Source organism: Temnothorax americanus, unplaced genomic scaffold, assembly GCF_048541705.1.
Source record: "Temnothorax americanus isolate GAGA-0224 unplaced genomic scaffold, ASM4854170v1 Scaffold88, whole genome shotgun sequence".
Classification (NCBI taxonomy): Eukaryota; Metazoa; Arthropoda; class Insecta; order Hymenoptera; family Formicidae; genus Temnothorax; species Temnothorax americanus.
Genome location: NW_027509811.1, coordinates 176,039 through 200,510, shown reverse-complemented (window position 1 = coordinate 200,510; position 24,472 = coordinate 176,039). Strand labels below are relative to the sequence as shown.

The window sequence follows — 24,472 nt, the reverse complement described above, 5'->3', positions numbered from 1 at the left end:
AGAATTCCGCCTCTGGATTTTCACACCACAGTGTCAAATAAATAAAACTCACGTCACAGTATAAGTGCTTCTTCTGTTTTGCTTTCTCATAGAAGAAGCTTTGTTTTCGTAAAAAAAAATTTTTTTAGTTGCTTTTGCCAATGTGTTCAGAATGTTCTAAAACGTCGAAAAATCGCTATTTTAAAAAATGTCGGTATGTGTGTATGTATGTGTGCATGTGTGTATGTGTGTATGTATGTGCCAAATTTACCGAAATTTCTATAACTCCAGAACTAATTAACCAAATCTTAACCTTAGAGTGTATAGTTTTTCGTTATCTATTTTCTGGAAACCAATTTTTTTAATTTTTTTACTCAAAAATTAGAAAAATAAGAAAAACGGTTTCCAGAAAATCGGTAACAAAAAACTATACACTCTATAGTACTCCCCGGAAAATTCTACCCCTATTTCATATACAATTCGTTAAGATTTGGTTAATTAGTTCTGGAGTTATAGAAATTTCGGTAAATTTGGCACATACACACATTAGAGTTGAGAGACCTGTATGTAAGACCGTGATCTTAAGACATCACTTCCTCTATGAGGAAGCCAAGTGCAAATTTCTAATTTGCACTATTTTTTTATTTGTTTTAAAATATTTATTTGGTTTCTCCTTACTTTTTTTCAGAAAATATTGAGTGAATTTATATACATACACTGTCCTCAAGTATATTAATAAATTATAGAACAATGAAAAATATGCAATATGCAGGGTGCTGCATTCAGTTCCGAAACTGACATACCGGATTTAGCACATAAAAAAATAAGTCGAAAATGTTTAATAAATATATGCCCGAATTCGTACGGTTTCGGAGTTATAATAGGGTATTGAAGTTGCTTTTGTAAGAAAACATAAATTGAAGTTCTTTATTCTGTTTAAAGCTTTACAAAGAATGTTCAAAAATTCCTCCGTCGATTTCAACACACTTTCTAGAATGAATTAATCAATTGTTTCAAGCTTTTTAAAACTTAAAATCTAAAAGCCGCTGTGTCAGTTTTGGCAATGAGTGCAGAAACACCCCATATAATTAATAACAATAACTTTTAAGGGGAGAACCTCATGTAAATAGCACTTTCTTTAAGATTTTATTACAAAAAAATGGAAGTAATTATTGAATTCAAATAAAATACATTGTAATATTTAAGTTTTAATGTACAAGAAAAAATTTTTTTGTTGGAAAAAGAAAACAAAATGGCCACGCTACAGATGCTTGAAGTTGGCTCCTCGAGTTTGCGCCGGGAAACGCTCAGGTCCTTGTAATTATCTGAAATCAACGAATTAAATTTTTTCCATTAAACTAAGATATTTTGTACTTCATGAACCTAAATTCAGCAAAAAAAAAAAAAAAAAAAAAAATTGGGGACATTTAAAAAAATTTATTCAATTTTCTGTTTTAAACAAATCGTTAAAAACTATATTTATTATAACAATTTTAATATATTTTTAGGTTCATGAAGTATACGATACATATACAAATATCTTTACAAAGTTTCAAGTTGATCGGCCATTAACTTTTTGAGTTATATTTCCCGGCGCGAAAAAAAAGCGTTTTGAGAAAAACGCGTTTAAAGTTTTCGCTACCAAAAAGGTTCAGAGTGATTTATATTTACCTAAGCTTAATCTGCGATGCCAGCAGGGCCGTAAAGTAATCCTTCCTCTTCTAGAAAAACATCTTTTGTTGCACGGAGAAATCGAAAGGTAAACGCCGAGAGCGAGTGCGCTCATGTACCTGCTTTTTATACCATTTAGAACGCATCACTTTAATGATTTCTTAGGGACCTTTAGGATTTGATTTAGGCTTTGAAACTTTGGAAATATATTCTTCAGATGGTACATGAATTTTTCAAGCCATAAAAAAATGCAAAAAAAAATTTTTACTTGAGGTTCCCCTCTTAATTGGGGATATAAAAATCACCCTAAGTACCTAAGTTTATGCAAAATAAAATGAGGTGACCCCGTTTCCGAGTTAAGCGCTGAGAAGATATTTATACGTAAGGAAGGAACTAGTGAAAAGAGTGTTACAGTACAAAAATGGGGGTCATATCTCGTTAAGTAAATTCGAAAGGTGACACACGATGACAGCAAATAGTAAATCCAAATTCTGGAATTCGATTCTGTCGATGGCGGAATGAAAAACAAAGAAAGAGCAGCGAAAAAAAAGAGCCTTAGCAAGTATAGTGCGGGATAAAATGGCGACGAGACGCCCAGGAAATTTCACTCCGCAACGACCGCAGTTTTTTCCTCGCGCCCGCGCGCGCGTGCAAGAACCCCCGTTTTTTCCATTTTTCTTCGTTTCGGAAAAATGATGCGGCGCTTTGTGAAGCGTAGCGGCGACCGGCGCGCGAGATACACACCGATCCCTATTCCCTTCCGCACCCGCAAGGTGTATACCAGCGTGTACCGGAAAATTTAAATCAACGAATAGCGTTCAGCAGTTCTATTGTAACGAGAAGAATGGGAGACGCGGAAGCGCAGCGCGACAGATACGCCGGAGGTTGAATATCAAATGGGACATGACCGGTGCTTTATTTCTATTCCGCTTTCATGTTCTCGCACCTCTCTCCGCGGTGCGTGTGAACGTGTGCGCGCGCGAAAAAGCTTTGGGCGCTTTTTTTTCCCCCCACAACGTAGAGCGCGAAGAATCATTATTGGATCGGACCATCAGACGACATGGCCCGAAGGCTTATAGAAGCCGAGAAGACGAGGAAACGCCGTCTCGTAGGTAAGATGGGAAAAGATTGTGCGAGGCGATGCAAACACATCCCATTACACAAAAATCTCGGAAGATTCTAATCCTCTAGGAATTCAACGTCGCAAAAATTCAAAGAGAGAGAGAAAGAAAGTACAAAGAAGGTACGAAAATCACCCTTTCCAACAATCCGATCGATATCAGATTGCATCGCTAACGTCCTATTGAATAAAAGTCTTAAGAGAGATAGATACAACAAGCGAACCCAGTCTTCCATAAAACTTTAAGCTGCGAGAAGTCCGAGGAAAGATAGAAAAAAATGAACCCAAACAGCACAATGTTCAAAATAGGGACATAAGACGTCTTAAAGACGTCGTTAAAGATACGTCTGGGAAATACATGAATATTCCCAATTCCCAATTCGATTAGACGGCTAATTATTGAACAATCTGCGGGGGAAACACTAATCTTAACTAATATCTTACAAGGACCCTACGTAATCTCGTGGAAACTTAGAAAGGGGAAAATCGGGCGTTTTTCCATTCTGGCAAAGCTTCCCAAATTATCGATTTGCCAAGGCCGGCGGGAAACAGTCGGCGCAACATCGTTGACCTAGATCCTGACGACAGTAACGCCTCCCTTGTTAAAGGCACCGAGTGCCCTAAAGTTAATGCGCACCGACAAGTATATACACGGCGGCTCATAATGGGAATAATTCTCTTAGCTTCCGCGAAGAACAATCTTCAGTATGTCGGCGGGTAAATATGATGGATAATTTAATGGCGCGCGGGCGTTTCGAGGAGCGCGACGGGGCAAACATGCCCGGCCAGGCGCGCAGCCTTTATTGCAAAGGTGAAATATCACGTCCGAACTTGCCAGCAACAACAATCGTTGCTCGCGATTTAATTCGGGCCGAATGAAAGGAAGGAAAAGGCGGGAGAGAATCCTCCAAGGGCCGAGCCTGATTCGATTAGCGCTAATCTAATTTCCTTCCTCCATCTATATTAAAAGAGATTGACTGCATTGGGATAGCTGACAGTGCTGCTAATTCCCGGTTTCGTTTAATTATAAAATTGATAATTAAATAATTGAAGAATAATATCACCAAAAAATTTTTATTTTTTTTTTACCAATTGGCAATATCGTTTTATGATAATAGCAAAAACTCTGAATTGCGTGCGCGAATTTGTTTCCATTCCTTATAATTGGATCTGGAGAAGGAAGAAAATAGCCACAATTACCGTACAATGTAATGAAATGCACTTAGCTCGGAATCATCTCGTTATTACTATTCCAGCCGCGTAGTGTCGAAATTTCTTCGTAATGTGCGCGATTGGGGCGGGTTTCCATGCAGTATTCAGCCGTGGGGGATAAAACTATGGAGCCCAATGGAACAAATATGAGAATATAAATATGCACAAATCTGGACAAGCTGGCAGATTTACGAATCCAGATTTATTTGGCGGAAACGGAAGGGAAAAAATTAAGTCGGCACTATTGACGAATGTATTTCGACGGGGACAAAGTCGCGGGAACGGTTTTGCGTATCATGACAATGCTGAACCCGACAAATCGGAGTAAGACTGTTGCCAATGGCGCCATCCGGCCGTCATAAATATCACCTCGGCTCCGCCAATTGATAGCGATATCTCGCTCGGCGAAACGATACACAAAGTAGGACGTGATACGCCGTCTGAACACTAAATCATACCCGGCTGCTCGCCAGACGAGCTAATCTCTACATCCCGTAGCCATTTAGCCCTTTTGCGCGGGAGGGCCAGCGCGGGCACGGCGCGAGGTTCCTCTAACAGACCAAATAATTCAGATATAAATGCAAAAAAACAGTTAATACTTCAAGCAGAATGTACGTAAATTGAATTTAGCACACCAATCCGAATTGTATTGGAATTTTTTAAAACGTGTTGTGATTTCAAACATAAAAATGGGATTTTTTCAAACATATATTAGGAAAACAATCTATTGTAGTTAGTTTCTTCAAAATATCATCGAAGAGTTTAATAACTATAAATAACTATTTTAAAGAAAAATATAAAAACATTATAATTACGGATTAATCACTAATGAATATGGATAAAAGTAATTTACTAATATAAATCTTCAAGATTCGAAAGGATTTTTTTTACATAATCAATAGTTCGTTAAATTATCAACTATTTATTGCTGTAATTAATTCTTTATATGTACCTTGAGTCACTAAAAGATTAAACATAATTATATCTCTATATGCATAGAAATAATTAATGACTATAATATTATATCTCTAGATTTCCTTCATTTGCTCATTTTCCCCATTTACAATTAGATTAATGACTAATCTCAATTTCATTGATATATCCCACGATTTACCTCGTCTGTCGTTCGATGGTCCGCGACATGCGACGATTGGAGTTAAGCCCATCGGCGGTAATTCCGGTGCGATCACGGTGATGTTATACTACCCGTAACCGTCGATAATGGACTGGGTGTCGCATTTACCATAAGCAGGGGCTTGTTTTGATTGCAGGCTTTCTAAACGCCAACACAGACTCGCACTTACGCTCACCGGCGAATTATGGTCTGATGGACCAGATCGCGGCGCTACACTGGGTACAAGAGAACATCGCTTATTTCGGGGGCGATCCCAAAAACGTCACGCTGGTAGGACACGGCACCGGCGCTGCCTGCGTTAACTTCCTGTTGACCAGCCACGCGGTTCCCGACGGTGAGTCATGCTTCCATTTGCAATGTTCTTAATCCGGGAACGATTCCCAGAATGACTTTTACATCCTAATTAAAAATTATTGTTATTATAATTGCATATTGTATATTTTTGATTGTTTTATAACTTGTTAGTATTTGAGGCGAGTGTGCATATGATAGATTTACTCAATGTTGTCTGAAAAATGTTGTCTCAATGTTGTTTCAGTATTGCCATGTAAATCCCATAATAACGTCTTAATGACGTCTTAGACGTTATTCTGCTACCTGTGATGTCCGTTTTTCTATTAAGTGAATTCAGTCTCGGAACTTTTGAATATGGATTATTCTCGATGGATAAAGAAAATTACTGACGTAAACTTCATTTCTTCGACACTGGAGTAAAAAAAGTCACCCCAAGTGACCCCGTTCCCGGGTTAAATTTGTACGCAAGGGCGCTTCTTTCTATAACACATAAATAATAATTATTAAAACAATCTACATTAACGAAACTATACATAACAGTGCAAATAAATAGTTTAAAAAGATAAAGTACAAAAATTTTTGGTAAAAAAAATTGATTTTAAAATGGCCAATAAACTTACAGATAAAGAAAAATATACAATTAATCTGTATATGTATATGAGTTACATTTTGTACATATATTATGTAACAAAATATATAGTTTTCTTGAAAAAAACAGAAATATATTTTCAAAAGTCTCTTGGTCTGAGGAACTTGTACGGAATAAATGTTCATGTAACAGTGTCTTAGACTGATCTATAGAAAGCTGTTTCTCTTGTCGCGCCGTATGGAAACAGATAATGTTAGATAGAAACGGCAGAGTGTAAGAGGAGAGAGATGTAGAGGGTAGAGGTCGAAGAGCGAGAAGCCGCACGAGACAATGATACGGAGGAGCCAGGAATAATGGGGTGGTTTACCAGACGCTATAAATTATGGAGGAATCAGCTGGCCCCTACCACCATTGACAACTCGCAGCTGTAGTGAATTATCATCCAGAAGGTCCTCCAGCGATAAGCTCTGCGGTTACGAAACAGATTGTGATACTCTGTTTTTTTGTCTCCTCAAGTTAATAAAACCAGTACTACCACGTGATCGAAGAATACGACGAAGAATAACAGGAAAACCCGGACCAAAAAGTTATTATATCGTATCTCTTCTTTACGAGCTGATGCACTTCTCGCGCAAAAACTGACCGCGATATGGCGATAAATAATAAAAAACAATAAAGTTTAAATTCTCAGTTAAACTACGGATTTTTAAATGTTTTTAAGAATTTTACATTTCTTTTATAATTTTTGCTTTTATATCCCGACTTTAACAATTCCCGAATTTTCTTGTTAGTTTCTCATCTTTCTTTGATTCTGCATCTTGAATAATTTATACGCTGGAATATTTGGACCTTGGGCTTCCTCAAATACTCATCTCATGATTTTTCAATTTCTCGATTGATTCAATCCTGCATCTTAGCTCTCTTCTGATTTTTCGATTTTCTCGGATTAGAGATTTTTTTCTATCTTTTAAATTCTAATATTCGGATCTCTCACAATTCTTCGTTTCTTTTGATCTCGCACCTTTAATTCATCGAACTCTTGGCTCTTGCGGGGGGATTTTGTTCCCTCGAAGGAATTAATTAATCCTCGGGTATTATGGGAGACCTGCCATTAAATCCAAGTAACGCGACGGAATTTGAGCCGGCGATAATCCTTTAATAGTCCTTTAATGTCGCGAGCTTCGACACCGTCTTATCGTTCGGTGTCGTCCTCTCTCAACGGCAACGGATATCGGAAGAACCGGGGGCCATCTTGATTCCGTAATGTCGGAAATACGTCAAGGATGCCGCCCAGGATATTCAGAGTTTACCCTGGTATCTCCTTCGCTAAATGAATGAGACCGAATCAGATGTCGACGTGTATATCGGGCTGATAAGATCAAGACATTCTCTAAGACGTATCTCGTCGAATATCAAGATAGCTGGCCGAGCAAACTGCGATTAGACGTGGGAAAACGTCGTCTGTCGCTTTTTACTTCGCTTTCACCTCGCTTGAATACGCAGATATTGCGAGAAAATTTATTAAATAAAAACAAAAAACCTTTCTTGTGTTGCATGCAAATTAATAACGTATAATTATTAACGTATTATAATTAACAATAAGTAAGTAACAAATTTAGCAATAATAATATTGAGAATTATAAACACAACATATTAATAATAATGTAGAAATAATTAAAACCAATCTCTGTCTGCAACAAATTAATTAATTACAAATAATCAATAAAAACGTTTTTTACAGTTTTTAACTAGCACTGTGTACGAGATTTGGTATATATACGTATAGTGTATCTTTCATGGAATATCTCTCGTCTCCTCGAGATATCAAGATTAACGACTCACAAAATTGGAATTAAGCGACTTATCCCGGTCTTCTGTATTAAATAATAAATGAACTAACACGGCGAAGTTGTGTAACGTCATGTATACGCTCCTGCCGCCTTAATTTTCTGGGCGCTACAAACCATGCGCTCTCTTGTCTATTCATCCCTTACGTAATGTCCAATTTTACGACGTGTGATGAGAAAATTAATACCTAATAAGCCCCCGCGCGACTCTTTGTTCTAATACCTTAAGATATTTCATATACATTTTATTATTATTACCGGAGAAAAAAACTTCCAACATTTTATTTTCCTTCATTTTCTCCGGCGGAGAAAATAAAAATTATTAATTAAATAGAAAGACGTTTCAGCAGCCTCGAAAAATGAATGAGAGCTCGTCCAGTTAATTATTAATTTTCTCATTTACGTAATATTAACATAGAGCGAATAACGTAAGCAATGTAAAAATGTAGATAATAATAATCAAGTAATTTTTATAATGTATACTGACACGAAATGAGACCGCGACATAAAGTTTTCCCCGCAAAAGTTCTCCCATCGCATTTTTCAATACCACGATGCAATTATCCGTGTTCTTTTTTGCTTCCTTATAGAGAAAACTTTGTTGTCGTAAAAAAAAAATTTTTTTTGTTTTTCTGAATGTGTTTAGAATGTTCTAAAACGTCGAAAAATTGCAGTTTTAAAAAATGTATGTATGTATGTGTGTGTGTGTGTGTGTGTGTGTGTGTGTGTGTGTGTGTGTGTGTGTGTGTGTGTGTGTGTGTGTGTGTGTGTGTGTGTGTGTGTGTGTGTGTGTGTGTGTGTGTGTGTGTGTGTGTGTGTGTGTGTGTGTGTGTGTGTGTGTGTGTGTGTGTGTGTGTGTGTGTGTAGGTATGTGTGTGTGTGTGTGTGTGTGTGTGTGTGTGTGTGTGTGTGTGTGTGTGTGTGTGTGGGTGTGTGTGTGTGTGTGTGTGTGTGTGTGTGTGTGTGTGTGTGTGTGTGTGTGTGTGTGTGTGTGTGTGTGTGTGTGAGTGTGTGTGTGTGTGTGTGTGTGTTGTGTGTGTGTGTGTGTGTGTGTGTGTGTGTGTGTGTGTGTGTGTGTGTGTGTGTGTGTGTGTGTGTGTGTGTGTGTGTGTGTGTGGTTGTGTGTGTGTGTGTGTGTGTGTGTGTGTGTGTGTGTGTGTGTGTGTGTGTGTGTGTGTGTGTGTGTGTGTGTGTGTGTGTGTGTGTGTGTGTGTGTGTGTGTGTGTGTGTGTGTAGGTATGTGTGTGTGTGTGTGTGTGTGTGCGTGTGTGTGTGTGTGGATATGTGTGTTTGTGTGTGTGGGTGTGTGTATATGTGTGGGTGTATGTGTGTGTGTGTGTGTGTGTGTATGTGTGTGTGTGTGTGTGTGTGTGTGTGTGTGTGTGTGTGTGTGTGTGTGTGTGTGTGTGTGTGTGTGTGTGTGTGTGTGTGTGTGTGTGTGTGTGTGTGTGTGTGTGTGTGTGTGTGTGTGTGTGTGTGTGGTGTGTGTGTGTGTGTGTGTGTGTGTGTGTGTGTGTGTGTGTGTGTGTGTGTGTGTGTGTGTGTGTGTGTGTGTGTGTGTGTGTGTGTGTGTGTGTGTGTGTGTGTGTGTGTGTGTGTGTGTGTGTGTGTGTGTGTGTGTGTGTGTGTGTGTGTGTATGTATGTATGTATGTGCCAAATTTACCGAAATTTCTATAACTCCAGAACTAATCAACCAATTCTTAACGAATTATATATGAAATAGGGGTAGAAAAAACTGAAGAATATAATAGAATTAATAAAAATTGCTAATAATCAAGGGGTTCTTTTTTAATAAAATTTTGAATTTGCAGAAATGTTTGTTTATGCTTTAATTTCCGCAAATTTGGAGATATCGATCTATTTCTAATTTTATTTTCAGTTTTTTCTACCCCTATTTCATATATAATTTGTTAAGATTTGGTTGATTAGTTCTGGAGTTATATAAATTTCGGTAAATTTGCTCTAACTTCCGCAAATATTGAGAAATTGCACATTGCTTCTTTATAGTTTTTAAGTGTGCAAGTAGAACCCTTTGCTCACAAAGCTTCCTCTATGAGGAAACCAAAAAAATAAATACTAATAATTATACATTAAATAAAATAAAAGCTTCCTCAAGAAGCTTTATAAGCGAAATAAAATAGGAGCAATGGTAGCGAGCTGTAATAATGAGGAAGCGATGTGCAAGTTTGTAATTTGCACCCTTTTTTAGACATCTTGTACATGGCCGCACGTTCGGCGACTCATCTTTAGAACGGAAATCGCTGATAACGTCGTAATGGAAGTCGTTGATTGGAAATAAATCTATCGAGCGGTCGCGGAGATGAGTATTCGTTACTATGCATTGAAACTCGGATTGTATTTCGTTTACTCAGGTAATATCGTAGTTCCGTCCGCGGCGCGAGCAGGGGGAATCGACCCCGAAATCATCTCGAAATTCAATTCTGTGCGTCGCGATATATAATCTCTTCCCCACACGCGAGCAAACACTCCTTGCATTACGATTACGAGATACGATTTGCAAGTCCCGAGATAAAGCGGGCCACCTCCCCTCTCTCTCTCTTTCGAAAAGTGCGACACAAAAATTCCACGCGTCGCGCGCGGATTCCGGAATCGCATCTTGAATCGCAGCGATTCTAAAAGATATAGAATTTTTACGATGCAAAACATTTCCGGGATTATTTCCCGGTGTTATACATACAAAGGACGCGAAGATCGCGACATCGCTGGCACTGCGCGGAAAAATAATAATAATAATGGGAGGAAAAATACTTAGGCACTAAAGATCTTACAAAGTGTTATTAATAATTAATTATGCCTCTATTTGCCGAGAGAAACGCTGTAAAATATATATTAGTAACGTCTTAATAACAGGAAGACCCTCATTTCTTTATTATTATATTTATTATTCTGAGACTGATAAATTACGCTTTAATTAACATCGATTAAAAAGTAAAAATGTATTATATTCGCTGCTTTCGTAGCAAACCTTTGTGAAACACGCACTGTACGTGACATCAACGGTGACTCGATTGCAGGTCTGCTGTTCCATCGGAGCGTTCTGATGTCAGGCAGCGCGCTTTCACCCTGGGCGTTGGTGAGAGGCGCCGCCAATTACGCCATGCAGGTCGCCAAACACCTAAATTGTTCGTCGGTGAGTAGGTACAAACATGTCCTCCCGATCGCGTCCAAATTATCCCGCGCGTCAACCTATAATTTCATTAATTCTTCCACCGTCCTCTGGAGCCTCTCTCTCTCTCTCTCTCTCTCTCTCTCTCTCTCTCTCTCTCTCTCTCTCTCTCTCTCTCTCTCTCTCTCTCTCTCTCTTTCTCTCTCTCTCTCTCTCTCTTTCTCTCTCTTTCTCTCTCTCTCTCTTCCCCCCCCAAAAAAAACTGCGGCATTGTCGAAATTTGATTTTATGGAATTGAAATGGAAGCACATTTGTAGGCAGATTTTACAAATAACAAACTTACTCTTTAAAAGTCGAAGAGTGAAATATCACTCAAAACGAATAAAATGCGAGTGTAATGAAAAGTGAAAATTGAGTGACAACCCTTTGTTTCGGAGTGACTATCGCAATCGCTCTAATATATTAGTGACAAAAGCACTCTATGAGATTTAGAAAGTAAAAAATCAAATTTGTAACGAGGACAAGATGGGAGCGAAAGATTTTCAAAAATTTAAAAGTTCCGAAAAGCAGATTTTGACTTTACGAGACAGTGAACGCGCTGAACCTAACGTTTTAAATTCGGGATACATTCGATCCGTTTATTTCAGAGTTTACAGGGTGAGACCGACAGGACGCGTATCCGTTATATTTCATCGTGTCGGCACACTCTTCCCCTCCTCCCCCGCGGGCGTTAACTCTTATTCACTCGTTTTCGAGCGCCGCGCGGCTCGTATAATAATTCGCGATAATTCCGATCGTCGGTGGCGAAACGACCGCGTATAGAAGCGGCCGGACATAAATTAAAATATCAAATGCGAGTACACTTGTGCACCCGGTGTTTTTACAGCATTAATTACGTAATACCAATTATATTAACGGCGCGTTTCAATTAAGCTAATATACACTCGAGACATCGGCCGCCCCCCGATAAGCGAGTGCAATGCGCGCGCACTTTCAATAGAAGGGACGTTAAATTTCGCAAATTGCAGGTCTGGGCGATGCAAATTTCGTGTGCGTACCAGTCACAGCGACGAGCCGTGAAAATTATTTTATCATTCAGAAATATCTTGATTGCTCGAATAACATTTTATATATCGGTTTCACCGGAGAAATGACATTAAATAAAATTATATAGCTATCTCAAATTTCAATAAAGTATACTATCGTACCGCACAGATTCGTTATTCCCATCTCGCTCCTCTTCTTCCTTTCTCATTTCTTTTCTTTCTTCTGTAGATATATTCCTGCGCGCTACGAGCCATGAAAAATATGTTGTCCTCGGTTGACGGTTATTTTATTAAAGGTGAATTACGTACTTGGCTCACTTTATTACCGCAGATCCACCGTGACGTATTCCTTATTGAAATTGATATGCACTGCTGTAAATTCCAGCGACGATATTCTCCCGATCCCCAGCTCGTCGGAGTAGATCCTCGATATCTACAAGCCCGCCGCCGTCGCGCGTTTTCTCATTCATCAAAAATAACGCAATAAAAAAGATAACCCGGTTCCCCAACAGTGTTTTTCCAATTCAAACTTTCCCCCGTGGACATTTTCGGGCGTGTGTGGACGAATGCGGAGGTGGAAATAAAATTGATTCCCCGCTATACAAGTCCGCCGATCCGAACGACATAATATAATCCCTATTCGCAATTTCCATTTTCGCGCGCGCCGCCATTTTTCCGCGGGACGCTTTTAGAAACGCACTGAAAAACAATCGATGTTCCAATTCTCGTTTAATCGTTACTTTCAATCGTGAACCGCAAATCGGGGCCGCTTAGGCCCCGATATACTATATTTTTTAGCTAACGATTCGGAGCTTTTTTCCCGAGCTCTGATGTTACTCGGAAAAAAATAGACAAAATATTTGAAAAACATCTACGCTCTATTTGCGTATTTTTCGGTAAAAATGTTTTGAATGTTTTGAACTTCAAAATTAATATCTTTAAATGGATTTTTACCGACAAAAGTTTAAAGCCGTGTAATATCTGAAAAATCTTTTATTCAACATTCTAGCCTAATTAACAATATCAATATTCTAAACTAATTAACAATATTTAGCATATACATATAGAATAGATTATTTATTAATGTTTTATACATGCTTTGATTTTTATATGTATAATGTACACATATTATAGGATTATGACCTAGAACAACATTAAAAAAGAAAAATTTAACATATTAATTTTCACACAGTTTCCCAAGCGACACAACTTTCAAAATCGGGACATAAGACATTTTAAGACATTCAAAGACGTCTTATGTCTCGATTTTTTGGGCATTGTGCTGTCTAGGTTATTTTTATTAATCGGACGATAAGAAAGATCTTTGTAATGTTTGGGCGAGAAAGAGTAAAGCTCCGAGCAGCGGTGCTCTTGTACCTAATGGAGAAGGAGTGGAACTCCTCTAATTATCCATATAAAGAAAAGAATAATAAAAATATTTTGTTATATTATTAATTAAATATGTAAATATGTCAAAAGAATAACAAGAAAATATTTAATCACTACATTACCTATGTGACTTTTATTTGAACATTTTATGCCTTCGTCTTTCTTATTGGTAAAAATTTATTTAAAATGTTCATTTTGAAGTTATTTACAATATTTTCACAGAAGAATACATAAATAGGACGTGCACGGAGATTAAATTTTCGAAAGTTAATCCAAGAAGAAAAAAAGTCTCGAAATTTATCTGTGATCCTGCAGTTACTTTCTAATCCTGCAGTTATTTTCTAATAATCTATTCAACAGAGGGAAAAACGGTTTTAAATGTTTTTATTACGTTCATACAATAAGCGTTTCCTCATTCTTCAAACAAATAACGAAATAACCTTCTGCGTTTCTTTTCCTTCATCTGTTTATCGCGCGTGATAAACCGCGCATAACGCATGGAATAACTCACGTGGCAAATCGCCCGAGCATAACGGAAGGCGTTCCCAGATGAGTTGACGCGTTTCGCGCGCGGGACGTGCGGGATCGTGTCGGGAAAGGGTCGACATTTTCCGGTGGCATTTCCCGGCAAGGATATATACCGTTGGAACAAGGAGCGGGCTGGGCGAGCCTTAACGAGGCCACCACCCCGCGCCACGGCACCACACATCGTGCCGGCAAGGTAAACAAGATTTTCGTGCGTCGCTCAGCGAAATTCAGCCGGCGCCGCCGCGCCGGGGCGTCCGGAGTTTGGACCGGCCGCCGCGCCGCTCCGGTCTCTCTCACCGGGCGATTCGCTTTAATTTCGAGGGTCGCACGCAAATGAATTGCTTTAACGTCGGTAATCGTCTTTGGAAATCCAGCTCGCCAGCGCAGACGCGGCGGTTAACCGCAATCGAATGTCGAATCACCCGCTGACTAAATACAACGTCCTGCGTGTGTGCAAAATTGCCCGCGCGTTATCCCACATCAAAATCGGGAGTCGTGTCTCTGATTGTGCCGATCCTCTCCGTTCCCGATAAAATTACCGGGCACAATCGCGTTAAATATTACGAGTTAATGGGGTATCCCGCAGCCCGCAGCTCGCGGTCCTAATTGTAATGACAGGTTCTATGGCCAATCTGGAGTTTCGTTTTCTGAGCGAAAATGCCGAGGGGAGATTATTAATCGCGATCTTCCCCAATTCTTGTGTGGCATTGCTGCTATAAATCTCATAGAGTAGTTACGCCACTAATAACGTATCAGAATGATTGCGATTGTCACTCTAATTTGAATAAATGCGGGCACTTTATATAAGGTAGGAATAAATTTTTCACTTACCATTTTTAGAGAGGCTATACTCTACCGGAGTGATACAATCTCACTCTAAAACTATAGTGAATCTCGATTCACTAAAGATCGATTGAAATGACTCTAACAGAGTGAAATTTTCCACTCAAAGTTGTGAGTGACACAATTCACTCCTGGGCACTAATCTACTGCGCTCGAAAAGAGTGCTCTTTCGCTCAAATGCAGTGCGATTTCACTCCAACTTATATTTACTCGTTTTGAGTGATATTTCTCTTCGACTTTTAGAGAGTGATGATTGTATAGTTAAGCTTAGTTACATTACGTAGTTACAATTTGTTATTGTATCAAGCATATAATTACGATCCTGTTAAAGTTTGCTCGAAATTAAACAAGAAATATGCTCGTGTTATTTATTTGTTTCCCTGAAACCCAATTTCCACAGTTCTATCTTCTTTAGTTGGTTCAACTCGAAAACTGTTGTCACCTCATTTTCACTAAAAAAGAAGGTTGACAAATATCGAAAAACGTTAATGCTCCTCTTTCTTGCGCTTGTAGAGTGGTATAAAAACCAAAATGTAGTAATGGAGGATTCTGATCGTTATTATCCGTCTGAAGTGTGTTGATTTTATTCTGTCGCGCAGGTGGCGGAGGATCCTCAGGCCTTGCTGAAGTGCTTGAGAGACGTGTCCTTGAGCGAATTGGTGTCGGTGCCCGTTAAAGGGCTGGCGTTCGCGCCAGCCTTCGGCCCCAGTATAGACGGCGTCGTAATCGATCCCGGCGATCCCGAGGATCAGGACTACACCCTGCAAGTCGACACGATCAATACGCTCAACAACATTCTTCTGAGGAAGGACGTCGTGGCGAAACTGTCGAGGTATCGTCTCGAGCTCCTCTTTTTGCCTCCAACCGTTATAACTAGCAAAATCGAGCATCGAGGCAAGAGAAAATAAATAGCGCGAGAAACAATACTACCCGAGTTTTGCAGAAACATCACGGAGAGAGATAAAATCGCATCTTGCAACATCGAAAATAACTCCTTTTATTCTTCGTTGGAAAATACGGAAAACTCGCATAAACAAGACTATAAAAGTATCGAAAAATGTATCCAATGTGTCAATGGAAAATCTTATTTAAGAATTATTTATAAATTCAAATATCAATAGTTGAAATTTTTATACTTATATTGTTAATTTTTTCCGTGATTTGTGGAATTTTCTATTATTTTGACAAATATTGTATAATGCGGAATTCTACGTAAACAAAAATCTTCCAAGATTTGCAGGATCCACAACTAAAAAGGAAATTTCTCGTATCTCAACAAACTTTTTATACTTTAAGACGAAGCTCATAAGTCCGTAAATGTTTTGTAAATTGCGAGCTTGTTAACATTTCGTGAAACTTTATTTTATCCCTTTTAACGATAGAAGAAGAAAATTTTTTAAATTATTCACAAGGTACGACCTGATGGTGGGTGTTGTTCGTTCCGAGGCGTATTTTTCGCTAACCGCCGACGATGCTCAGTATGGGATCGAGGCCGACAGAAGAACGAAGATCCTGCGTCAATTCGTACGGAACACGTACACGTATCACCAGCCGGAGATCCTGGCAACCATAATAAATGAGTATACAGACTGGGAACGACCTGTGCAACATCCCGTCAATATTAGGTAAATTCTGAGAGACTAAATTTAATTAAAAAGAGATTTTATAACAATAATCTATTAAATAAACGAACAAAGGCAAATAAGAGCTAGTTCGCAACAATGGTCGGGCGACAGTAATAAAACTTTTATTACAATTATAAATACATTAATATAATAAAGTATAACTTTATTATATAACATACTTTATTATATTAAATTAATTTATTTATAATTTTAATATTTGTTTTGTTACTGTCGCCGGACCATCGTTGCGAACTAGCTCTTATTTGTCTTTGTTCGTTTATTTATTGTTATTGAGAGCTTTATACTTGATACTAATCTATTATTTATTTTAATTACCATCAAGTATCTATTTCAATTAATCTTCAACTATTATTTATTAGCAATACTTAATCGTATATACTTACTAGTTTTTTATATACAATTATTTGATTTATTGTTTATTAGATTTATTATAAATCTAATATTTACTTATCCAAGTTATCTTGCTTTGTATTTTAAAATTTTTTATTTTTGATTAATGTACCAATTACTTCTGCTTTAAAATAAAATACGTAAATAATTTTAAATTTTACAGATTTTTTTTTTAAATTACAAAATTTTATATTTCACTTATTTTAATTTTATTATCGGTCTTCAAGTTTATTTTCAGTTAGAGCTTATGGAAGAAGTTTGCGCGAAGTATATTTATATAAAAACCACAAAAAGGATATACATATATACATTTTTTCAGAGATGAAACTCTAGAGGCCCTAGGGGATGCGAATACAGTCGCTCCGGCGACGAGAACAGCGGATCTTCACAGCCAATCCCATAGGAATTCCTATCTATATGTCTTCGACTATCAAACGAAATTCGGAGACTATCCTCAGGTTTGTTATCGGAATATACTTTTTATCTCACAAGCTGGAATAAAAAAGAATTGGTAGAATCTAGATTACTAGAAAAAAATCTAGAGAATAAAAGACATCTGAAAATATATCTGATTATTTGGTGAATATACTTTTAATTATTATTACATTATATCCACGATATTTTTGATATTATTTAATTTGTCTTCTACATTATGGAATTTAATAATAAATCTCTTGCGCAATAAGTATAGACTTTAAATATACAAGAAGCTCAACTAGACACACATCAAAAAATTCTATTAATAAAAAGTAGCGCGGTAAAGATTTTGTTAAGTTTATTTAGATGCGTAATCTCATCCGTTTTTCATATTAATTATTTATTTAGGTCATTTATAACGCCTACATGTATACGAAACATAAGTTGGGATTCCACCGGAAATGCGACAACACGGTGGCAACTCTTGCTCATATCTGATTTCAGAAACCTACGATGGAGTGTACGGCTCCTTTCCATCCCCATCCCCTTTTCCTTTAGCTACTCCTAGTTTCGAACTTTGAATAAATTTCAGTGGCGCGATTATTAATGCCACATATATATTAGCAATATCCACTCTCCTCTCATCCGGATGTCTAACAAGAAACGGATGTGTAGAAGAGGAAATCCGAAAATTGCACCGATGAGATCTGCAGTTATTACCGTTTGCGTGAAATTTCGCGATATTATTTCAAGATATATATATTCTTCTTCGCCTACATCAGGGTTATTGGTTCGTGAACCGTGTTTCAATTAGCCACACCCCTCGAGTACACAGATAAACCAAAAATAAATACGTAATGTATACGACACGGGGTACGGGAGAATTAAAAAATCGTCAAGTGTTCGAGAAAAACAATCTTCTAAAAAAAAAATTCCCTTCAACTTTTCGCAAAAGGTAAAAATTCGCTGAATAAATTATCACCTTCCATATTTATCCTTCCGTAAATTCGAAAAAACAACGGCGAAGAGGTGGAATTTTAAAGGAGCCCCGAACGACGCGACGAGGAAGGAGAAGGAGAGATTTGAAATTCCACGTTCGCCTCGCACCTGCAGCTTCCGCGCACACTTTTTCCCTTCTCACCCCATGCCGTCATTTCTGCCGGCACCTTTATGCCTTACACTCGGTGCACTTTGCATACGAATATCGTCTGGCACCTCGACCTGGGCGATCACCGTTGCCGTCACCGGCAAAATGAAAGTGCATTAAACGTTCAACGCGCCCCCCTCGTCCCCCCGCCCGTCTCGCGCCGCGAAGCCAACGAAGAATAAGGATCGCGCGTAAACGCTGCAACGAACTTATTGCGTCTGCACGATTGCATCCAGAAAAACGTTTCGGTTGCATTCGGGGCGAAACGTTCGTCTCGCAAAAGAATATAACGCTAACTGGAATATTTCATATTCCTGCGCCGTGAAGTGAAATATATAACTCGAGAGACATCGAGACATTTTTAATGCGTTTGATATTTCAAAGAAGTCTAAACTTCGTATTTCGCTCGATCGTTTAATCCAGCAATCGTTAAACGAGTCATAACAGATTAATACGTTAATTCGTTGAAACAGTCAAAAGAGTAATTATAGTTCCCGTTTAATGAATGAAAATTTAATCGTGACTTGATTACCGCATGCTATTACTCATTAAGCATTCCGACAGTTTATTCTGTAATTGTTATAACATCAACCATTGATTCAGTTACTCAATAATCATTATCGGATAATATTTCATTCTTGGATTTTGGAATTGTAGTATAAAAACCGCTTTGAAAATCGACTGTAGGCAGAAACATGATCCGCTACTTTCTTGCGGATAATTCGAATTTTTTCGAGAACGTGAAACTTCGCGCTTCGGGCTTGTTAAAATGGCAGGCAAACGCGAAACAGGCCGAGGTATTTTTACAATTTCAACGAGAAATTGTGAGTGCCCCTACTGGGTCCCCGGCAGATTCCACGAATGCTTCCATGTGATCGAGCGTGAAAGAACCCTGAAAAATTCTGCTGAATTCCGCGGTTAGCACGGTCCGTCGATCCTTTCATTCATCCCTGCTTTTCTTCTCCCGATTGGACCACGCGATTGAACTATTAAAACCAAAATTAGAGTTACATCGAGCCGACTAATTTTTTTATTTGTTATTTCGAGCCGAAAACAACAGAAAGAAAACGAGAGATAAACACGAAAAATTATCATATCGTATTACATACAAAAAAGTGATGGAAATAAAAATAACGGCAAAAACAAAAATAAATTCTAATTTTTGTTTCAATTTTTACTGTCTCGCTTCTATATTTATTTATTTGGAATTTACACATTTATACTTTTATTGTATATCATGTTAATTATTATTTCAGAGGCCGGGATGCATTCACGGAGAGGAGCTGCCATATTTTTTCGGAGCGCCCCTGGTCGGAGGTTTGTCCCATTGGCCGAAGAACTATACCAGGGCCGAGATAGCGCTCTCCGAGAGCGTGATACTCTATCTGACAAACTTTGCACGCACGGGGTGAGTTGTCGAGCAAGCGTATCTTTTGCGATGCTCTTGTGAAATAATATATGTATTTTCTGTTCAACAATTCCTCTCTATCAACCAGGAATCCAAACGAGGGCACTCCTGATCCTGGACCCCTCGGTTCCAGACCGGAAAGGACCAAATTTAAAAATATCGACTGGACCGCTTATGAGGCCGTCCACAAAAAATATCTTAGCATAGGTGAGTCTTCATAATGTTTCTCTTTCGTCTAATATTCTTTTATAAAATATTTTCGTCTTATGAAACATTCGAAAAGTTTATATTACTTTTTAATTTATTTACTCTTTTTTTATACAACACAAACATAATGTTGAAAAATTTTGATTTTTATATCTTCTTTTTATAGCGCAAAGATTATTATAATATCCCAGTAAACAAAATGATAGCAGTATGTCAGCAGGTAACAGATTTGATCAGACATGTCGGTAGACTGACATCAACTGCGTCCACATTCAGCTTATGTTCTGTCAGCAGAGTCTACTAGCATAATTAGACAGCAGATTGGCAGCAGAAACCGCGCAGAACCTGGGCGGTTTCTGCAGGATCTGCTCGATTTCTGCAGCCAATCTGTTGTTCGATTATGTTAGTAGACTATTATACTTCTATTGGTTTTTTGCCAATATCACGTTAATATATCAGAACAGGCATCAAATCTATAGTCTTTCTGCCGACAAAACTTTTAGCAGATACGTGGCAAGATCTGATGCCTTAGACAGACTTAGCTTTTATACATATTAATATGTATATAAAATAAATTAAATTGCTCATACTTGTACATTGACTTTTTAGAGCTCAAATCGAAACTGAAGAACCACTACAGAGCCCATCGCCTTTCTTTTTGGTTGAACTTGGTGCCCGACCTTCACAAACCCGGCTCGGACGATGTTCCTAGATCGCATCATCTCCTCGATGCCGAGCAGGTATTACAATGTTATCATAAAAACCATTGGTCAATCGTATAATTATCAAAATCAAAACAAGTTGAATCAATCATATTGAATTCAGGAAAAATCTTATCTCCAGGTGCCGCCCAGATTCATTCAGAGGGTACCGACGACCACGAGAACGACCACCTTGGAGGTAACGTCCATTGAGAAATCCTCGTCCAACGTGTCAACGGCTATGCCCAGCGACATCACGTTCGAGGACACCACGGCGTTACCCGAGGACGGCTTCGCGGCGTATTCCACCGCCCTGAGCGTGACAATCGCGATCGGCTGCAGCCTGCTGATCCTGAACGTACTTATTTTTGCCGGGGTGTATTATCAGCGCGACAAGAGCAACCACCAGCACCACAGCTGCTCCAAAAAGCGCCAGGAAAACGGCCAGATGCCGAACAACATTTGCGGTGAGCTGGAAACCAAGACCGCCGAGCGGCATCACATCCAGCACATACCGCCGCCGGAGTTCGCCGACCTTCAGAATAATACCTGTCACGTGCCTATGCCGCCCCCGCCACCGAAGAACACGAAGCCCGGCAAGCCTGGCCAGAACCTCATCATCAGTCCCAACCAGCTCCAGCAGGAGAGCCTGGCCATGACCGGCACCGGCACCTTGAAAAAGGGACACAATCACCCTCAAATCATGGAGGAGCTGAGGGTCTGACTCTAGGCGACCGCGCGGTCACCGAACTAACATGGCCGCGAGGATATTAGGATCCCCGAAGCAACCGAGCGTCAGGGAATCATTTCGAAATGGAGCTCTCCATTGTTAATCTGACCATGGACATAATCAGGACACTGAAGAAGAAACACAATCTTTGCCAGTTTACAGAGAGACTGAGAGTCAGGCTCTAGCAAATACCGAAATACTTTTAGATTAGAATCCTGAAACCGTCGAATGTCGAGAAATCGCGTCGAGATGGCTCTTCAGAATGTTCTTCGTCATCGGTTTGACCACAAGCAGAATCCTTCTGTAGAAGAAACCGCGAGACGATTAACAGAGACGAAGTCTGAAATCAAAACGGAAAATCGTTTCAGGAAATAATGTTTTCCAATTGATACTCGACGGGAAGTGGGACAATTCTTCAAAGTTTTTTTCGAAGTGACCGTGATATTGTCGATAGATAGGAAGTGATAAAGGATAAGAGGTGAATGAAGTGACTTTCATTGTTACGTGAGGAGTATAGTGCAGGGGCATAACTGGTATTTCATGCATGGAAGCCGACTGCTGGCCTTTATACAAAAGTCAGAATCAAAGTCGGGGTCCGGTCGTTTCGGGCCAAGCAGCGTTGCTTCCAATAATTCGCTATGCCCCTGTGTTAGTGGCGACGCCATACTGTTATCGTTTTCTACCTTTCGAATTTGCGACCAACTGCCGAAAATCATATAGTCTTTGATGGATAGATACATCTGCGTTAAGTAGGACTCTTCATCCCCCTCCCCAAGAAAAAAAATCGATCTCATTCTACTTCTTTTCTGACACACATTTTTCATCTTATTGTATTCTCTTACTCATTTTATATCATATTTTTTACTTTATTTAGATTTATCTTATATAAATATTCCAAGTATTTTATTTAAATATTATAATTTTATTACTAAAGATTAATATTATCTTTCATAAATTTTATCAATTTTTATTGTACAACATTTATTGTAATAAATTAGCAATTATAATTAATTTATAACTTCCTTACGCACACAAAATTAATGATCAAAATTAATGGTGCTTTCTTGATCTGCTTTTATGTTATCTGATGTTGTTCCTTTCTTCCTTTCTCTCTCTCTCTCTCTCTCTCTCTCTCTCTCTTTCATTACCTTTCCACGTAATATAGACTGAAGGTTCAAGCCAATTTGAATCGTGCCGACACTGTCCTCGTTCTTCCGAGTGATGATGATTATGACAATGGTTCGAATCGCTGCCACGACGACTTATTTCTATGACGTCGATCGTTCGAATGCTCAATTAAATATTTAATTAACACTTTCTTTCTCAATAATAACGTAATTAAATTTTTACAAAAATTAAATTTTTCTAGCAGCTAAATTTTACCGTGACAAAAATTTTGACAGAACAAAACTTTGATGATTTTCTAAAATTATTGCAATGTTCCAGTAATTTTTTGCAAATTAAAATGTGAAATAAAATTCAGACAAATTTCTACACAATAAAAACTTGATAAATTTCTGAGAATGAAAGGGTTGAGTAGGCGACCAAGAGAATCGAACAATTTCTTTTTTTTTACTGTAAGAATAAAAAAAAGTCGACTGACAGATAACACTCAATAGCATACTGCCAAACGATCGTGAATTAAGAAATAAAATTACGTGGATCGTTGAATGGAAAATCGTGATAAGTAAAAAATTCGAAGACGAAAAGCTGTTGCAATAGAAAAAAAACGCGTTGTTTTTAATCCATCAATGTTTTACAAAAAAATAAGACAACTGCAAATTTAATCAGTCCTTGTTGTTTTAAATATAAGCATTTCCAAAAGAATTATATGCGAGGCAGGCATTCGCATAAAAATGTATTAATTGCAAACTACTTTGTGGGAAACTATTTCAAAAAAATATTGCTTGTAAAGATTTCATTAGACACTATTCTTTTGTTTTAATTTTGCTAATTTCACTAATCTCATATCATTCGTCAGTTTAGTATCATCTTTAAGACTAGTAAGTAATAAAAAGAAAGAAAGAAAGATTAAATTTTTAGAGTTGTCCTATTTTTAAAAGATTAACGAAGATTTTTTGAATATCTGAACGGCGACAGACTGTTGGAGGAACTTTCGAATGTGCGATTTCGACTGTAAATAAAGATTAATTAAATTTAAGTCTGTCGCTGACGCGCTGTTAAAACGAGTGAAGGGTACCGAAGAGCTCGAGAATAGCTCCGATTGTAATAATACCGCACATCGACGAGAGAAAAAAACGGTATGTGAGCGTAGTCGGAAGCACACTGGACGTAATTTTAAATTTGTATATAATTGACATTACAATAAACTATACAATAAACTATCAATCGTTTAATTCAAACCTATTCCCAAAAATCAAATCAGTTTTATCAGTGTACAGAAAAAGATTAAAATAGTACGAATTACATTTGTCATCGAAAGTGGATCGTGCAAATTAAAAGGGATCACTCAAAAATAAATTGCACATATTGATCTATATCAATTTTCAATGGCACTTAAATTATATAACTTTGCACAGAAAGTCGTACAGATATTTTAATGAAAACAATTTAGAAATCTAAAAATATTCCAAGGATTTTCTGGTGAACATAAAACTTTATTCGCTCGTTCGTTGAAGCTCTACGGTTTAAATATAGTAGTCGCGACACACATGTTATGACAAGTTTGCAAAATTTCATTCGCGAGCCTCGACTCGGACTAACACGAGGCTCTATCTAAGACACAAGGTACAAAAAGATGGGGTTGGTTCCGTTACTTCGACAAACGAACCCGACGATCAGAGACACTTTAATTCAGCTCGCTTTCAATGGCAGTTAAAGCGAATGCCTAGACTCGCTTTTCCTCAGAATCCCAGAATTCCGATACAGAGATTATTTTTTAGAATTATTATAAAAACGTGTGTTTGATATATATATAAAACTAAAATAAAAAAATTAGATCTGGATTTAAATCCAAATGTCACAAATAAAACATTAATGTTTAAAATTATAATTAAGTAAAATAGCGTCGATCTTGTATAAATA

At 38.1% G+C, this 24,472-nt stretch overlaps 1 protein-coding gene across 5 annotated transcripts in view; it reads left to right on the top strand.

Moving 5' to 3' along the window:
* The window catches only part of Nlg3 (Neuroligin 3), a 175,758-nt gene extending 151,982 nt beyond the window's left edge, over positions 1 to 23,776 (top strand). For 4 of the 5 annotated variants that reach the window (XM_077424656.1, XM_077424653.1, XM_077424657.1 and 1 more), the window contains exons 4-12: positions 5,254 to 5,451; positions 10,884 to 10,999; positions 15,381 to 15,613; positions 16,194 to 16,406; positions 17,137 to 17,275; positions 19,638 to 19,789; positions 19,878 to 19,996; positions 20,606 to 20,736; positions 20,822 to 23,776. In XM_077424656.1, the coding sequence (XP_077280782.1) occupies positions 5,254 to 5,451; positions 10,884 to 10,999; positions 15,381 to 15,613; positions 16,194 to 16,406; positions 17,137 to 17,275; positions 19,638 to 19,789; positions 19,878 to 19,996; positions 20,606 to 20,736; positions 20,822 to 21,421 (1,901 nt within the window). In that variant the 3' untranslated portion in view covers positions 21,422 to 23,776. The remainder of the gene's footprint in view (positions 1 to 5,253; positions 5,452 to 10,883; positions 11,000 to 15,380; positions 15,614 to 16,193; positions 16,407 to 17,136; positions 17,276 to 19,637; positions 19,790 to 19,877; positions 19,997 to 20,605; positions 20,737 to 20,821) is intronic. The other variant, XM_077424658.1, reaches the window with a different exon arrangement.
* The last annotated feature ends 696 nt before the right edge of the window (positions 23,777 to 24,472 follow it).